The sequence below is a fragment of the Pezoporus occidentalis genome, unplaced genomic scaffold, assembly GCF_034315485.1.
Source record: "Pezoporus occidentalis ecotype Australia unplaced genomic scaffold, CSIRO_AGI_Poc_V1 ctg25, whole genome shotgun sequence".
NCBI classification, from domain to species: Eukaryota; Metazoa; Chordata; class Aves; order Psittaciformes; family Psittacidae; genus Pezoporus; species Pezoporus occidentalis.
Genome location: NW_026914394.1, coordinates 5426597 through 5443761, shown reverse-complemented (window position 1 = coordinate 5443761; position 17165 = coordinate 5426597). Strand labels below are relative to the sequence as shown.

Below are 17165 nucleotides of genomic sequence, written 5' to 3'. Positions count from 1 at the left end.
AAGTCGAGTTTCATGCATGGAGAGGACTTCTGCTAAAGGAGCTTGAGTCTACAATTGGACCGCAGAGGTTTGTCTTCGCTCTGGTGGGATGTGGATAGAGAAGGTGGTTGTGTTGGCATTGGAAGGATTGACCAGAGGCGCTGTGACCTCTTCCAGCCAAGGCTTCCTGGCCAGTAGGGCCAGTAACTGGCTGCCTTCAGCTCCTGGAGAGCAAATGGTGGGACCTCATTCCCCCAGGCGCAGCGGCTGGAGCGGGGAGGCTGGCAGGAGGCTGTTGGTTTCAATGCGCTTGGCTCCATCTCGCCACCAAACAGTTCAAATAAAGAAGAGAGGAGGAAAAAAAAAAAAGAGGAAAAAAACCCACCCTCTTACTTTATTTACATTGCACTCAAGTTTCCGCTGTACAAAAGATTTGCAGGTGCAAATATGTCCTGCCTTCATTAACTTCCCCTCCCTTTTTAATTTATGTGATTTCAATTTTCCTTCCCTGTACTGTTAATTAGGGGACCCTCTAATCAGTACCATTATCACAGTGGTATTCATGTTTAGGAAAGCTGCTAAACAAATGCTTGCAAAATTGCTAAATGGCTAATTAATGTCTGTTAATTAAGAAAATTGCTCATGGTAACAAACCATGCCATTGCTGGCAGCAGCTAGAAGGCGAACACTTGTTGAAATTAGTAACGAGGCAGGTAGAGAACATCTGCTCCGGCGCCGGTCCTGGAGCCTGCCGTCGCTTCCCATCACCTACTGACAAAGCTCATTTGCTTTCACTACCAATTACACCTCCTTTGACTCAAAAACCAGTCTTCCCCCCCACCTTTATGTTAACACGCACCGGGATATTCCTGCGCTGAGCTCGTGGCTTTTCCAAGCATTCCGTGCTTTTAAGGGGAATTTAAAGTAAAAAGCAAAAAAGTGGGTGTTCAAACCCAAAATGTCAGCGGCTGCTGCATTGCAGCCTTAAACCTGCACCGACTAATCTCTCCTTTCCCCCCCCCTCCACCCCCAGACATCCTTTCTTTGCTCGCAAGCCATTTTACTCCAATCCTTAGGGAATCCACCTCGAGGAAGGATGTTGCATCCCTACAGCCTGGCGATGCAGCCCCGGTTGTGCCGGCTTAAACGCTGCCCAGGCGCCAGCTGGGACTTGCTCCTCATCCTCTCCAGCACCTCCACGCTGTCAAACCGCCCCCCAAACGGAGGTGTTTCCAACCTTTGGGATGGGAGAGGAAAACGATGCTTTTTTCTTTTTTAGGTTTTGGGGTGTTTTTTTGTATTTCCCCAACCTCTTTGGTCCTCTCCTGTATATTTTTTTTCTTCCTGGTTGCACGCCCTTGCGAAGTGTTTCCCTGTTGTGTTTCTCCTTGCAGACTTGGTTGAACTCCCGGGACTATTTACGATGTGGCTGCTGTATTTTGACAGATGTTCTGATTTTGGATATATATTTTTAACTTTTTTTTTTTTTCCATATCTCATTATTCATTGTTCAGCTGCAAATGAATAGAAACTCACTTGAAAAAAAAAGAGGAAAAATGGGAGGACGGACTCCCTGACAAAACAGGTCCACCCGTCAATCCTTTTTTTAGCTCTTTTCTGCGCTTTCATGTGCTAATCTATAACCTCCTTCTACTGTCTGACCTCACAGGGACCGCCTGGGTCACAGCCCTCGCCACACGCACAGCCTCCACCCCACAATCCTAACAGCATGATGGGACCCCACAGTCAGGTAAAGACACTAGCGATGGGTAGGGCTGTGAACTGGGACGTGCGCTCGATTTGCCTTTTCATCCCCCCCTTCTGTAAGCATGCTGGGCAGCGGGAACCCGCTTCCCCTGGGGAGCATCCTCCCCCCCCCCGGGCATCCCAGCTCTGAAGCACAATGTTGGCTTTTTTCCCCTCTTTTTTTGTGGTGGTTTTTCTTTTTTTTTTTTCTTTCCCCTTTTTTTGGATGTGCAGTGGTCAATGGACTGAGAAGTCAATCGTGGGTATCAGCCGTTTTACCTTCCCAAGGTAGCCTGAGAAGTTTAACTTGATGTGGGTTTTTAAGCTTCTGTTTAGTAGCAGCAAGAAAAGAGTAACTTTAAATCTTTCCTCTGGTTTTTTATCAGTACTTAGCACTGGGTTGTGTTTTTTTTTGTGTGTGCGTGTCTGTATGTGCTTATTTGCCACTTTTTTTTATATACCTCTATATATTTAAACCTGACCAGTACCTAACACGCAGGGTTTCCCATGCACTGATTTGAACAGCCTCACCTAGTATTGCCGATGTCAAACACTAAACCTACAGAGAAACTGTTTAAAAAAAAAGAGTAAGAGGACTCCGGACACCTTTTTTCTTTTCATTTTTAGCGTTTTGTTTTTTTTTTTTTTTTTTTCCTTTGGAAACTTATCACTTTTTTAAGGAGGATGTCTCCAGAAAACACCAAACTCACACAAACACGGCGTGTACAGGCTAACCGGCGTGCGTGGGGAGCGTGCTGCCTCCCCGCAGCTCGGCCCTCACCTCCCTTTTGTGTCCCCGCAGCCGTTCATGTCGCCGCGCTACGCCGGAGGTCCCCGGCCCCCCATCAGGATGGGCAACCAGGTACTGTGCTCCCTGCTGGCGGGTTTCCTAGGGATGGCTTTCGTTTGGGATCACGGGGGGGGGTACAAGGGATGGGCATCCTGAAGATGCTCCTTGGGTTCGGATGGCAAGCATCGCACCGGCTCCATTGGGCATCCCGTTTTCTTGGTGCTATCACATAACCATGGTATTTTAATGCTGTTTTGAGGTTCAGGCGTATCCAGGGTGGGGAATAGGCTGCTTTTGATTTGTGGTGTTCTCAGCATGCTTGCTGCCCGGCTGGATTTTCCCTGCAATCACGGAAAATTAAAGCGATGGAGATAATCCCGCTGCTGGGTCAAGCGAGCGCTGGGATCAGCGGCGGGGTCAAGCAGGGCAGGTCGCTGCTGAATTTTTGGGGTTGGGTTTTATCCTCTTATCCCAGCTTAAACAAGGGCAGTTTGTTTCTGGCCTTACGGACGGAGGCTTCCACCCCACTCGCTGCCTGAACACGTGGCCTTTGGGTGAGGGATTCCATCTCCTTCCCAACGATGCCATGCAGATCCATAGGGTAATGGCCGAACCATGAAAGGAAACCTGTAATTCCTTTGAGGCGCAAAGGTGACTGTGTAAATGTTACCTTGGGAGCTTGATTTTTGGCCAACAGCATGGTTTTTGTATAGCTCTTATTAGCAGAAAGAGTGGGATAGTCAGGAAATAGGATGTAGCTTCATGTGGATTTGAGACTTGAATCACTGGAGCTTGCTAAATGATGGAGAGACGGCTGAGATGGAGCTGGGAAAAACTCAGTGGGGGCTGATGTGGGACCCCCAAGCCTGGTTGGGCTGCAAGAGCCTCTCACCAGGGCACTGGTGGTTGTTTTAGAGAGGTATTAATTGACTGCATCTCCTCATGGGGCAGTTTTAGTGGGACCTCATCCTGCTGTGGTCTTGGGCTCCTCCCAAGCTCTGCTGGAGGTGAGCACAGTGAGCTGGGGCAGGCAGGAGACTGGTTTGGGGAGGCTGGTCAAGCATCCAGGAATGGGTAAAGTTAATGAGAAGGATTTAATTCTTTCTCCCCAAACACCATGTGTAAAACACAGGTTTGTACCTATGCATCGCTCAGCAAGGTTATGGTCACATCCAGAGGGATAAGAGGAATAAATAGGCAGGCAGGAAGGTCAGACAGCGCAAGTGTAAATACCCATCTCTGCAACCCCTCCTCGTTTATCTTCCTCCTGCTGCCAGCATCCAGGCTGCAGAGAAACAAGGGATTGGGCAGACTGTGCCTTGGCACAGCCACGTGCACCCCGTGCCCGCGCTGCGCTCCAGCAGTGGGATCCATCCTGTGTCGGCACTCAAATGAAAGGCAGCGCTGTAGCAAAAGTGTTTACAGTTTGCTTCCCCCAGGCAGATGGTATCTGCGATTTTCTGCCCCTTTATCTGTTCAGAGCAGCCTTTGAACTTTAAATAGCGTGTTGGCTGAGCAGAAACGGGGGTTTGGGGAGGGGGAGCATCCGCCTTCCCCTCTGCCTGCATGGGGACGAGTCTGAACGCCGGTCTGCTGCAAACGGAGCATCTCCCCACTGCAACCTGTGCAGTTGGGACCTGGTGCTGTGTGAATACCAGGGAGCTGTGCTGATGGTCTCCGTTCCCTGCCAGCTTTGACATCTCTCTGCTCCATGTAACCTGGACTTCCCCTTGCTTCCCTAAAATACAGCAGCCTGACATTGCACGGATTGCAGGGAGAGAAGGAAACACTGGTGACTTAACGTGGTTTTTAGAGGGTGTTTGTGAAAGGAAAGGGGAGGCAAACACACGGAGGCTGTAGGAAGATATAACTGGGATGCAGCAGGATGTGGGATGCAGCAGGATGCCTGATGCTCAAGCAACCGCAGGTTATGATGCAGCAGGAGGGGTGGTGCATCCCAGGTTGCTCACTGAGGAGCCCACTGAAAGCCTGAAGCCTCAACCCAAATCTCTGTCTGTGGGCTGCATTTTAGCAGTTACTGTGGTTTTTTACTCTTCCTTCCCTTGCCTTCACAGCCCCCGGGCGCCGTTCCCGGTACACAGCCATTGCTGCCCAATTCGATGGATCCCACGCGACAGCAAGGTAAACCCAGCAGGGGAGGACTGAACGTTAAACCTTTCTCATTGCCTGTTAATTTGGGACCCAAAGCAATCGCTGCTGTGCCATGTAACATCCCTGCTTTCCTCCCAACAGGGCACCCTAACATGGGCGGCCCCATGCAAAGGATGAATCCTCCGCGAGGGATGGGCCCCATGGGTCCCGGTCCACAGGTAAGCCCAGCACCAAAGAGCATCTTACAGGCTCCATCAAAACAACCTCTTGAGGCCCAAAGGGCTGGGAGTTCCCCCCACACACCCTGTCCCCCCCATTAGTGTTAATGCATTTTACATTAGTCTTGCATCTGGAAATCCCTTCCTTTTAACATGAGTGAGGTCTTCGAAGCTCATTAAGGATATTGCAACATCCCTCCTGCCCTTCCGTCAAAGGGGATGGCACTTAGTGCTGCGCCGGAGCAGCCTTTGAGTGCATTACACTGCCTGCTTGGGAAATAGTTCCGACCCTAACAGCAGGAAAGGGAAAGGAGGCTTGCATTAGAAATAAATAAATAACAAGGAATGGCAAAGATCCCTTCGGCAGGGGAATAAGGCTTTCCCCAGCGAGGTTTCCCCTCCGCCTGCCTGCTTGAGCTCTCTATTTCAGGCAAGGGGAGTAAACTCTTGAAATTAAGCAGATCTGGGTTAATATATGCCGTCTTTCCCATGGATTCACTTTACGGAGTGGCTCGTTGTTGACTCACTCCTGTTTGTTCCTTCTACGAGACTTCAAAACCGGATTACCATATTTTGGTTGGAGGTTTATCCTCTCTGCATCGTCGCCTACGTCGAGTTTGCAGCACGAGGATCGGAGTCTGTCAGGAGACGAGCGGGTGCGCTGCAGTCTTGGTTTGTTTTCCCCCCCGGAGCCTGTTGGGAGAAGCGAATATTGTGTAAAGGGGGAGCTGGTGTCATCTCTCTTTAACACCACCATGAGGATGCTGCTCGGGGATGCCCGCCCGTGTCGGTAGGGTCCACCCGGGCGCAAGGGGATCAGACCTGCGCGAGCATCGTTCCACGGACGAGCCCTCCGTTAGCGCCAGCGCCGTGCTTCCGATCCTCCTTTTCCCTGGAGGCTTGCTCCCGAAAGGAAGATGGCATTTGTCAGCGTGGCCTGTGCCAAGGCGAGCGGCGGCGCTTGCCTGGGGGAGGCTGCTCACTTTCCCACTTGCAGTGAAACTTGGAAGCGGGGAGCGCGCGCTGAGCGCCGCGTGGGATGGCGGCGGCTCCGGCAGCCGCGGGAGTTGTGAATGTTCAGGGCTTTATTTTTGACTCCGACGTTCCCTGTGTACGTACATTGGGGAGAGGGAGCTGGGGGGGGGGGGGGTTTGGAGGCAGCTTTTCCCTGGAGAAGCGCTGGGCTTCCCAATCTGGCACCCACGGGCGTTGCCTCCTCGCAGCCATCCGGGAGCCAGCGCCTGTGCAGGCAGCCACCAGAAATAACATGGAACTGCTTGGGTTGGAAAAGACCTTTAAGCTCATCCATCCAGTCCAACCCCTACCCCGGCGCTGCCAAGGCCACCACTAACCCATGGCACTGAGGGCCTCATCCACGCCGTTTGTGAACACTTGCAGGGACGGTGACTCCAGCACTGCCCTGGGCACCCTGTTCCAATGCCTGAGAACCCTTTGGGGAGGGGATTGTTCCTAACACCCAGTGTAAACCTCCCCTGGCACAGCTTGAAGCTGTTTCCTCTTGTCCTGTCTCTTGTTACTTGGGAGAGTAGACCAGCCCCTATATCATATACATCGTACTGAACCAAGCCCATCAGCCCCTCACGCCTTGCATACCCAGGGCTTTTTTTCCCCTTTAAGCTTTGCATCAGGACCTTCGTAAACATCCTTAAATTATTCCAAAGGACTGCAGAGCATCCAGCCAGGACATCCCAGCGTCCTGACAACAGCTACTCATTACGCACCAAGGATGAATCATCCCTCACAGCTGATCCCCGCTGCCTTTTTCCCTTTAATAGTCGCAGTTTCAGCTCTGCAGAAGCCAGGATCAGGTTTGCCAGTGCCTCTTGTGAAGGGTGTTTGTAGCTCGCTGGGTTTCAGCGGTGTCTTGCCGGAGCCTGGCATCCAGGTCGCTCGGCACAGCTGCGTTCCCTCCCCACCATCCATGAGCATCTTTCAGCTGGCTTCGTTTTCCAGCCTTTCAGCTCCAATTAAAAACGCTTAGCTTTTCCTTTCCTTGGAAAAATAAGGGGGGGGGGGGGGGGGGGTTGATGCTGCTATTCAGTGTAAATGGCTGGAATTTCACTCAATTAAGGACTTGCCGGTAATTTGTTTAGGGAAAACCCTTTTCTGCCTCTTCAAAACAAACTTGGCGATGCCCTCAGCGGAGCACCATGCTCGGGTGCGTCCATAAATCCAGGGGAAATCGATGGCACTGAAGTATCGCTCTTAAAATCCAGCTTGGAGCGCTCCGAGGGGCTTCCAGTTAGGAAGCGGCCATTCATCCCTCCTCCTGCCCGAGCGATTTTTGCTCTAAATGGCAGAAATACAGCCCAAAAAGACAGCCCTCCTCGCTGGAGGAAGGTGGGAGGGGAGGAGAGGCAGCGTGACCTAAATCTGGCTGCGCATCACCCAGAGGGCACAGGGAGCAAAGCAGACCAAATGGAGCGCGGCATTCAGGGGATTCCTCTTCCTTCCAAGCCTTGGGCTTGGCTTTGTACTGGAGCTGGGTTTAGGAGATGAGGGACGCAGATCTGAGGCTCCTGGTCCCAGCTGGGGGCGAAGCCGGAGTGGAATGAGCCAGGAGAGCAGCCCCAAGGGGGCTGTCTGCCCTCACCTGCTCCCTATGGCTGCAGACCCGCTGCAGGGGATGTAGCAGAGAGCTGGGAAGCAAGGGGAAAACAAGTCTGGCTTGGTTTTCCCTGCTCCAGCCTGGGAGCAGGGGATGCTCCATCTCGGAGGGGAGCTCATGCAGCCTTTTCCCATCCTTATGCTGCAGCAGGAACCTCCCAAGCAACGCTTTCTGTTCTCTTCCTGCCCCTGTTTTCTCCTGCACAAACAGACAAGCCCAAAGGGCTGCTGCTGGCTCCTGGGGGCTGGCTCCTGGAGCTGGGAGGAGGCTGTTTTCCCCCCACCAAGGCGGCCTCAGAGACCAGGGGGCACTTTGGGGCTAAGCCTGGCTCCCTTCCATATTGCTGGGGTTTATTATAGGCACGATTGCTAATTGCCTCCACATTCATCCTCATCATCTCATAGATATCCTTACTTTTGCAAACAAACCCTCTTGGGTTTGTGTTTGTTCGGGGTTTTTCCCCCTTCTTTTGTCTTCTCTGGTTTCCCTTCCCTTTATGACAGACTGACCCTTGGTTATCGTTGCAGAACTACGGCAGCGGCATGAGACCTCCACCCAACTCCCTAGGTCCCGGCATGCCTGGAATTAACATGTAAGGAAAACCCCTTGGGATGTGTGGGTGCCAGCTCGGGTTTTGCAGGACTGTACGGATAGAAACACAACTTACCTTCTCTTTTGCCCTGTTTCATTCTGATCGCAGGGGGCCGGGAGCCGGGAGACCATGGCCGAACCCCAGCAGTGCTAACTCAGTGAGTATCACACAATCATGGAATGGTTTGGGCTGGAAAGGACCTTTAGGATCACTCAATTCCAACCCCCTGCCATGGGCAGGGACACCTCACACTAAACCATGTCACCCAAGGCTCTGTCCAGCCCGGCTTGGGGAGCATCCCATAAATGAGGCCACTCCTCATTAGCTGAATCCTGCTAATTAGAGGGGTTCCTCAACCTCTTGTTCAGAACTGTATCTAAACCCTGCTCCTCTGTGGGGTGCAGCTGAGGCTGGTGGGCCCTGGTACCCCCCCCTCCTGGCTGGGCTTGAGGGGGTGGTGGGGGCTTTTGGTTGTGCCCCACTGGGGTCCAGCCCTTGGGACCCCCCAGTGCACCCCGTGGCTGAACCTGGCTCTCTTCTCTCTACAGATCCCATACTCTTCTTCATCGCCTGGTACATACGTGGTGAGTCCTCCAGCTCCATCTGTCCATCTGTCATTGGGGTGCAGGGATGTTACGGCTCAGGGAATCGCTGGCTGCTGGGGGGCTGGCTTTGGGGGTACAAGGTGCAGCTGTGGGGGGCATTTGGAGACATAGGGAGATGTGTGATGCTGATGGTGTTTGTGTGGCTGATCCCTTCTTTGTCTCTCTGCAGGGTCCGCCCGGCGGCGGCGGTCCTCCAGGGACACCCATCATGCCCAGTCCTGCAGGTATGAACCCCCCAAAATCCCCTTCTCCAGTCCCTTCCCCTGCTGGGAAACCCTCATCCCTAGGGATGCATCACCAAGCATGGGCAACCCATGTCCAGCCAGTGATAACCAGCTCATGTAGCTATTGCCTTTGTGCGGGGAGAGCAGCATGGGCTGCTTGGCTTCAGGATGGCGTTTGGGGATATTCCGTCTATCCGCCTATGGATTCAGGTGCTGCAGGGCTCGGGGAGGTGAGGAGTGCTCCACATGTGGGAATTACCTCCCTGCACTTCCCAACCAGGACTTGAATTATTTTCCACAGTTGAATTTCTGTGATTAAAAACTTTGTGGATCTTCATTAAATACAAATTAGGCAGAAAATGGTGGTACTTAGAGGGAATTTTAGGTGATAAAATACAAAAGAATGAGTTCAAGTGGCACGAGTTTGTTTTAATTAAGAAATGAATTAATCACCCGCCTTACTGGGCTTCACTGTTCCACAGATTCAACAAATTCAAGTGACAACATCTACACAATGATTAATCCAGTACCGCCCGCAGGCAGTCGATCGAATGTAAGTCTGCTTTCTAATAATTTACATATCAGATACCATAACAAATCATAATTAACTTCATCAGTTGCGAGGAAAGCAGTTTAATTGATTTCAGCCATTTGTTACAAAACAGGAATAAAACAAACCATCCAAAAGCGATTAACTCTTGGGCGACTTTGTTCATTTCTGATGCCTATTAGGAGAGCCGCGGTCCTGCCGCTCCGGCCAAGGTGGTTGGTGGCAGCTGTGTTGTGGGGGATACAGGAGGGTTTTAGTCTCATTGCTTGGAGGGAGCCCTTTGCATTGACATGGGTCTGGCCGGATTCTGCTTGTTAAGAAGGAGCTGGGCCGTGATTTTGCCAAGAAAGGTTGATCCTTGAGGTCCCTTCCAACTTGGTACTCCATGATTTACATCCCATGACCTCCCCGCAGCCTCAGCGGCGGATGCATCCCTCCTCTCGCCCCATTCCAGAGGGATGGCTGGGCTGGGGTTGGAGCCACCAGGGCCATGGCGGATGTGCAGGGTGGTTTTGTGGCTGATTTTGGGGTTTGTCCCCTTCTTCTTCCGCAGTTCCCGATGGGCCCTGGCTCTGACGGCCCCATGGGCGGCATGGGTGGCATGGAGCCCCATCACATGAACGGATCGTTAGGTGAGCACCCGTGTGAGGGGCTGCAGAGCATCCCAGTGCCTGCTCCCATCCTGGGGTCAGACCCCAGTCCAGACCAGTGCTCAAAGCAGAGCCTTTGGCTGGAAATCGGATGGGGACCCAGGGAGGAGAAGGGCAGGAGGGCATGGGGACCATCATTGCACACTCAGTAATGCTCTTCTCCTTTTGTGTCCCCCGCCGCACAGGGTCAGGAGACATAGATGGACTTCCAAAAGTAAGTGACCTGCAGAGCGTGTGTGGGCCCCCTTTTCTCAGCAGTGGGGTGCTGGTGTGACCCCAATGATGGGGTCGCTTTGAGGGAACATGGTTGGGGCAGGTGGGGCTGCATCCTCCCGCCATGGTGTTTTCGGGGGACGCAGGACCCTGCTCACAGCCTCCCCTCTCCATCTCCTGCAGAATTCTCCAAACAACATAAGTGGCATTAGCAATCCCCCGGGCACTCCAAGAGACGACGGGGAGCTGGGAGGCAACTTTCTCCATTCCTTCCAAAATGACAATGTGAGTGAGGACCTCCTTGGGGATGGTGGGATGGCCCCTGGGGTGGCACAGGGATGGATGGGCTTGGTGGTTGGTGCCTTTTGGACCTGTGAGCTGCTCCAGGACAGAAAGTGGGGAGGAAGAAATAACAGTGGTGGGTGCAGTTTTGGGTCCTTGGTGGGATGGGGGTGTACAGATGGAGGGAAGAGGATCCCACAGGATGGAGAGGAGATGGATGGTGCCAATGCAGCCAGCTGAGCTGGCCTGCCTGATTCAAGACTTCCAGACGTCCCTCCTCTTCCTCTATTAGCAGCATATACACACGTGGCTGTTAATTACTTGCCTTTAATTGCATCTCACCCCATACTGTTCTGCTGATTTTTATCCCTGGAAAAAGCAAGTTACAGAGCAGATTATGCCCTGATAAACACAAGTCTGCTCCCGATTGATTGGATCCAACTAGGTTGCTGCATAGTTGTCATCAGCCATCCTTTGGCATCCCCCTTCGGTGTCAGGGGGTCTGGTCCGGCTGGTTTCTCACCCTGGCTCTGTCTCTCTTCCAGTATTCCCCCAGCATGACGATGAGTGTGTGATTTCCCTCCCCCTCCTCCTCTCCAGGATCAAGAGAGTCAGCTGCCATTCGGAGGATCTCAACGACTTATGCAAGAAGAAGAAGAAGAAGAAGCTAGGTGTATGGGCAGGGACACGCGTGGCGGGGGACAAAACCCCAGGTTTAGTTTCATGCAATAAAAAGGCTGAACTTTTTATTCCATAAAACATGAAGGACAAAACTTAAGATATTTCAAGACATGACAAGACCCTTCTTTGTGCGGAAGGGTTTATATATGTACATGACACTTCTTTTTGGAAACAAACGGAAGCCTCTAGCACCCAACTCCGATCTCTTTGCTTTGTTCTTTTAAATAAAGACAGAAACCGAACCTGTTGTATGTTTGTGCCGTGCGACACCAGGAAGCTAGTCTAGATATGAAATCTCATGTTGTCTCTGTTGTAGTCATTATTATTTCTCTCTCTTTTTTTTTTTGTTTTGTTTTTAATAATAAACTGGACAGTTTACAATGGTGGTTTTCGTTCAGAAGGCCTGGTTTTGGTTGTGTTTTGGGGTGGTTTTCCTTCCCCCCCCCCCCCCCCCCCAATATGTTTTTGGTTTGGTTTGGGGGCTTTGGTTTTTGGTTCGTTCTGCAGCACAACGCTTCCTCCTCCAGTTAACAAGATCTGCTTTGGGGAAGAGACTCCACCACCTCGTTCTTTGTTAACGCAGGTGACCCCTTCTAGGATCACATCCTCGAATGAATCGTGATCTTGCTCTCTGTGACTGTGGCATGCACTGTGTTAGTCTTTCCCCCCCTCTCTGAGTACAAGAAGAAATCTCTGTCCCTCCCTTCCCCAGAGCCCTTCAGCTGGTTCACTGCAAACAATTGATTTCTGTTATGATTTTTGTCTTAAATCCACCAAAAGAAAAGGGTTAATCTGACCTGGGACTTGGAAACTGTGATCTCCAGCTAACATTGGGGGGGGTGGGTGGGTGGTATTTGCTTTGGGGGTATTTTGGGGGGGGGTATTCTTTTCTTTAGAGATGTGCTCTTGTCAAGGTTTCACTTCTCTCTGATTTGGAACTGGATGGAGATATTTTTTAAGGAATTCTTGTTGTTAAGATGTAACCTTGCTATTCTGTAGGCTCGCTCTGTATCAAGGAAATAAAAACTAATGGCAAGCATCGGAGGCCCTTCCTTCTGGTGGGAGAGGAAGGGACACGAGCCAAGGCGGCGGGTTGGGATCTCTGTACATGACACTTCCCCTGTAGTTTGGTCTTTGTTTCTTTCTCCAGCTCCCGTTTCTGCTCCATGTATATCATACTCTGTAAAATACTCTCTCCTCCCTCGGATTTGCCCTTTGTGCGGATTATTGCAAGCATTGTATCTTGTTTCCGTGTTTTTTCTTACCTTGTAGTCTGGTTCGAAAAGTTACCCAGAGGGGGAAAAACAATGAGAAAAAAAAAAACCAAGTAATAATTATTCTACATTGTAGTTTGTGTACGATATTTGTTGATAATGTTTTATTAAAGGGATGTCTTTTTTCCGCACCCCTCCATTGCCATGTTTTTGGGGACATTTGGCTTGTTTTGATTATTCTGACTGCAAGACATGAGATGACAAAACCTTTTTTATTATTATTATTAGTGTGTAATATGAATTTTGGGGGGTGTTTTTTTCAATGTTTTGCCTTCTTTTTCCTGGGCATTTTCATTGTGCTTTACTTGTAGAAAGTCGCTGGGGAGGGAGGGATGGGTGGGATGGGGGGGTTCTGAGGGCGTCAGTCTCATAGTTACAGTCAGGTTAATACCTCCCATAGAAATAACACAGATTTGTTGCAAATACACCTGGGGGCTCCCCAAGGGGTCACCTCATTTTCCTTTCCCGCTTGTTCACGGTTTGGTTTTTTTTATATATATATTATTTTTTTTTTCCTTTTATTTTTCTCTTTTTCTCTTCTGTTCTGACGTGAGGAAACGAAAGGAGCGGGTTTAATGTATTTTAAAATGAATAGCTAAATTATTGTCTTCATTGGTATGGGATGGTTCTTCGAATGGTTACGGTTCTCCCCCCTCCCCATGCTGTAATAAATATCAACATAAACATTTGATTCCGGTGCTCTGCAGTTTGTTCTGCTCCTCGCTGCCAGACCCAGGGGGTAACGGGGAGTTGGTTTTCAGCCTTTATTTATCATGGACCAAGCCGAGGTTTGGGATGCGGGAGCGGAGGTGATGCTGAGCTGGGGGTGCTGGCTGAGGCTGGGGAGGCGGATGGGATTCGGCTGCAGTACAGGACCCAGAACAGGTTTGGTTGAATGATGCTCACTTGGTTAAAGGTTTTGGGGGTTTTAAGCAGCTTGAAGCTTTAGCTTTTAGCCCAGGAAAACGATCATTCCTGCCTGTACCAGGTTGAGGATGTGCTTGCTGGGCCCTTGTCTGCCTGGCAGCAGGCAGAGCTTTCAGGGGCTAAAAAGAGAGATCATTTTTGCATCCTGTTCCCCAGGATTTCCCCATTAGAGGCTGGAGGAATTGCGATGCCCTCATCCATCACCATGCTGGCATCCCATGCAGCAGGCTGCACATCAGGGATGCCTGCGAGAGGAGCTGGCTTCTGCTACCTCCCGTTGCTGGCATCCTGCACTGCTGGGAGGTGAGCAAGGGAAGGGAAGGGGAGACAGGTGTCCCCTCCAAAATAGATAAATACATCTATAGGCTTGCAATGGGGTCTGCTGACCCCCTTGGGCAAGGCAGGCTGCGGTGTAGGGGGTGTGTGTGCACCTTTGCATGATCAAACTTGGCTCCAGGAGCTGAGATGGGGAAGCCAAGGCGAGGTTGACCTGGCATCCCAACAGGCAGCATCAGCAGTGTTTGGGGAGATACTGGGGCTTTTTAGGTCTTTGGGTGGTTACAAGTGCCGAGGGCCTGAAACACTCCCCAGAGCTGCCATCTGAGGCTTGTTCTCTGCTCCAACCAGTCCAGGCAGGATAGGGCTGGCTGCGATCTCCTCCTTGCGGGAATGTTGTTCAAGTGTGGGCTGCAGGCCTGGGGGGGGGCTTTGAGCTATCCTGGAGCTCTGCCTGTGCTGGGGGATGCTCCCAGGACTCCACAGCCACATCACCGCTGCCATTCCAGGAGCACTCCATCATGGAGCCGAAGAGTGAGGGAGGGGCAGTGTGTGGGCTGGGAACCACCCAGAAACACCATGGTGCCTGTAGAACCCATTAGCATGTAATTAGGAGCTCGGTGTGTCTGCACCCTTTGCTGCCTGCGCAGGTTTAGCACCACAGACACCCTGGTGCGGGGTCGGCAGCCGTGCCCCAGTGTGGGTTTTGGTCCAGGCAATCCCACCCCTCAGGGCTTCGCAGAAGGTAAAGTGTGAGCATTCGCTGTCATTTGGAAACATGACCCCCAAGTGTAATTAGTGATGCTGATGAGGCCCCTCATGCCCTCCGGGCTTTCTGAAGCCGTTCCTGCCCATCCAGGAGCAACAGGCAGCATCACTGCCTGTGGTGGGTTCATTGCAGGCCATAGGAAAGCCCTTCCCGGCGGTTCTGACTGGGTTACAGGCTAATCTGATTAAACACCACCATGAGAAACTGCCAAGTTCCCTCCTCTAAATGTCTCCCGAGCCCAGCCTTAGGGATAATTGTCTCCCCCATTAGTTTTCATTAAATTAAATGCAGGAGGAGGATCTGAAAAACCAGGGGCTCCGGTCTGAGCACAGCACGTACTTGCTGGCACGATGAGGGCAAGCCCATGGAGTCAGGTTTTGCACCGGTGGTGTGGAGTGATGGAGCACGGTGCATCATCCCCAGGGCAGGCTGGGGACCAGGTCCTGCACTTGGGGCTGCAGAGCTCTCCTCTGGCCAGGCAGGTAGCACCGGTCTTCATCTCTGACTCCTGCTGCCCTGTTCTTGCATGCTCTGCTTCCCTGGCTGCAGCTCATTAAAAGTTAATGCCTGGCTCTTGGTCCGTGATGAGGTAATGCCATTCATCTGCTGAGGAGCCTTTATAAGTTATTGATGCCAGCCCAGATGTGCCTCCATGACCTGTTGCTCTGCTCCTAGCTCTATCTTTCTCAGCTGGGCCAATTCCAGCAGGTCACACTGGAGGAATGAACCACGGGCAGCATGCTTGGGAAAGCTAGAGGCACACCATGCATGTGTGCATGGCTGGCTGTGGTAGGGCTGCTGCCTGCTTCACACACCTTGTAGCTCCACCACAATGGATCAACCTGAGCATCCTTCTCATGTGCCAAGCTGGGAGGCCCACTCTGCCCTACTTCAGTTCTCCTCCTGGACCTTGGAATAGCTTACCAAGCACAAGGACCTGCTGCTCCTTCCAGCAACATGTGAGTAACTGCTTCTTCCCTTGGTACAGGTTTGATCAACTGTGCCCTGTGCAAACCAGGGTTGGGGGCTCATGTCCTTGTGTATGGTCCCCTCATCTCAAGTGGCTTCTTGATGCCTCTTGTAACTCATTCCCTGATGACTATCCCATGTCCTATTGCTTCTGCCACTTCTCAACACTGCCTTTGTTCTGCCTCCATCCATCTCTCCCTGTGCTCGTGCTTTGCCTCTGCTCAGTCCTGGAAACACCAGGACCCCAGCTTCACCTAGTTTCTCCTCTTCTACAGCCTGTCCTAATAGAGACCTCTTTGTCAACAGGTAAAAGCATCTAAAGGGATTTTGGCTCTTCCCCATGCAGACCATCTTCAGCTGGTCTTCAGCTTCCCACATCCCTAGAAGCATGGGACGTGTTTCATCTCCCTACACCCCCTCTTCACTACAGCCACTCTTCCATGAGGCTTCCTCAGTGAAGCCACCCTACTCAGGAATGCTAATGCTGTGGCTGGCTGCCCTACAGGGCTTCTCCCTCAAGAACCAGTAATGACCCAAAGCTGGAAGGGTGAGGGGATGTGAACAGCTCTAGAGCTGTTCCGCAAGGTGTGTGTGGCACAGCAGAGACAACAGCCTGAGAAACAAACACTGATGGGTCTCCACAGAGCACAAGTGTAATACAATATCTACCTAAATAACTGGGTGCAAATTAGAGATTGGAGCAGATTTAAAGCGATGAGCTGAATTAGGGATCCCTTGAGCAGGCAGAATTAACGTGACTTAGATCAATGCATTATTACACCTCTTTCAAGCCTTTTCCCCTAACTGCTGAGGATGCTCTTAATTTAACTTGCAGCCAATGCATCCCAAATGACTGAGTCCAAGTGTTGATCTTAGATGCGAGTAGTAAAACCCCTTGTTTTCTGAACCCTGCCGGCGTAGAGCAGTCTGATGGATTGAGCCTGGAACACACAACTGGGGTGTTCATCCAGATGGTCAGAGAAGATCACAAAGCACAGACCAGCCTCTGACACAAGATGCTGCGAAGTGAGATGAATTTCTTGGAAATATGCTCTTTCCACGCCTTAAAATAGCACAGGCTGTCCTATTCCTTCCCATGTGCTGGAGGGTAGCGGTGCAGAACTGCAAAACATTCTACATTTGGCTGGAGCTAATTTAGCTTTCATTTTACAGCAAACCACACTAATCCCCACATCTTAAAAAGAATACGCTTCCTGCTCAGTTAACTCTGTGTGGCAGGAAGAAATTCTTCCCTTTGTACTTTTAGCAGCAAATACCAGCTACCAGGCACCAAAGTTTCACGCTATGTTCTACACCCCTTTCCCAAAATGGATAGATAGGTCTCTTCATCCAGGATTGGGGGATAAAAGAACCGTGGTTCTATAGATCCAACAAAGCCATCTCACCGATTAAGTGCTTTGGGAACTAAGCGCAGGGCAGCACGACGCATCCCAAAGCAGCCAGGAGTAAAACAAAGTAAAAAGCCAGGCAGAACGACAAAGGCTTGTGTCTCAGGCTCCCCCCTTGAAGCTTTGGAAGTCTCTTCCCCACACACTGCATTCAGAGGTACTCAAAGCAACCTCAAAAATAGGTTTGAGTCTGGCTCTGTGCAGCAGCACACTGAGAGCAGACCCTGTGCAGAGGAATAATGACTGGCTTATGTTCTCCCTAGGCAACGG

General features: G+C 51.3%; 2 protein-coding genes across 4 annotated transcripts in view; both read left to right on the top strand.

Annotated features, from left to right (window-relative positions):
* The window catches only part of SSBP3 (single stranded DNA binding protein 3), a 55760-nt gene extending 42524 nt beyond the window's left edge, over positions 1-13236 (top strand). The window contains exons 6-18 of one of the 3 annotated variants that reach the window (XM_062623089.1): positions 1649-1729; positions 2528-2587; positions 4591-4657; positions 4769-4845; positions 8002-8066; positions 8175-8223; positions 8615-8650; positions 8841-8895; positions 9378-9448; positions 9999-10077; positions 10281-10309; positions 10492-10593; positions 11136-13236. In XM_062623089.1, coding sequence (XP_062479073.1) covers positions 1649-1729; positions 2528-2587; positions 4591-4657; positions 4769-4845; positions 8002-8066; positions 8175-8223; positions 8615-8650; positions 8841-8895; positions 9378-9448; positions 9999-10077; positions 10281-10309; positions 10492-10593; positions 11136-11165 — 801 coding nt within the window. In that variant the 3' untranslated portion in view covers positions 11166-13236. The remainder of the gene's footprint in view (positions 1-1648; positions 1730-2527; positions 2588-4590; positions 4658-4768; positions 4846-8001; positions 8067-8174; positions 8224-8614; positions 8651-8840; positions 8896-9377; positions 9449-9998; positions 10078-10280; positions 10310-10491; positions 10594-11135) is intronic. The other 2 variants (XM_062623091.1, XM_062623092.1) reach the window with 2 other exon arrangements.
* LOC134165912 (NADH-cytochrome b5 reductase-like) overlaps positions 1-17165 on the top strand; it is a 131737-nt gene that overhangs the window by 98095 nt on the left and 16477 nt on the right. The gene's annotated exons all lie outside the window — the stretch shown is intronic.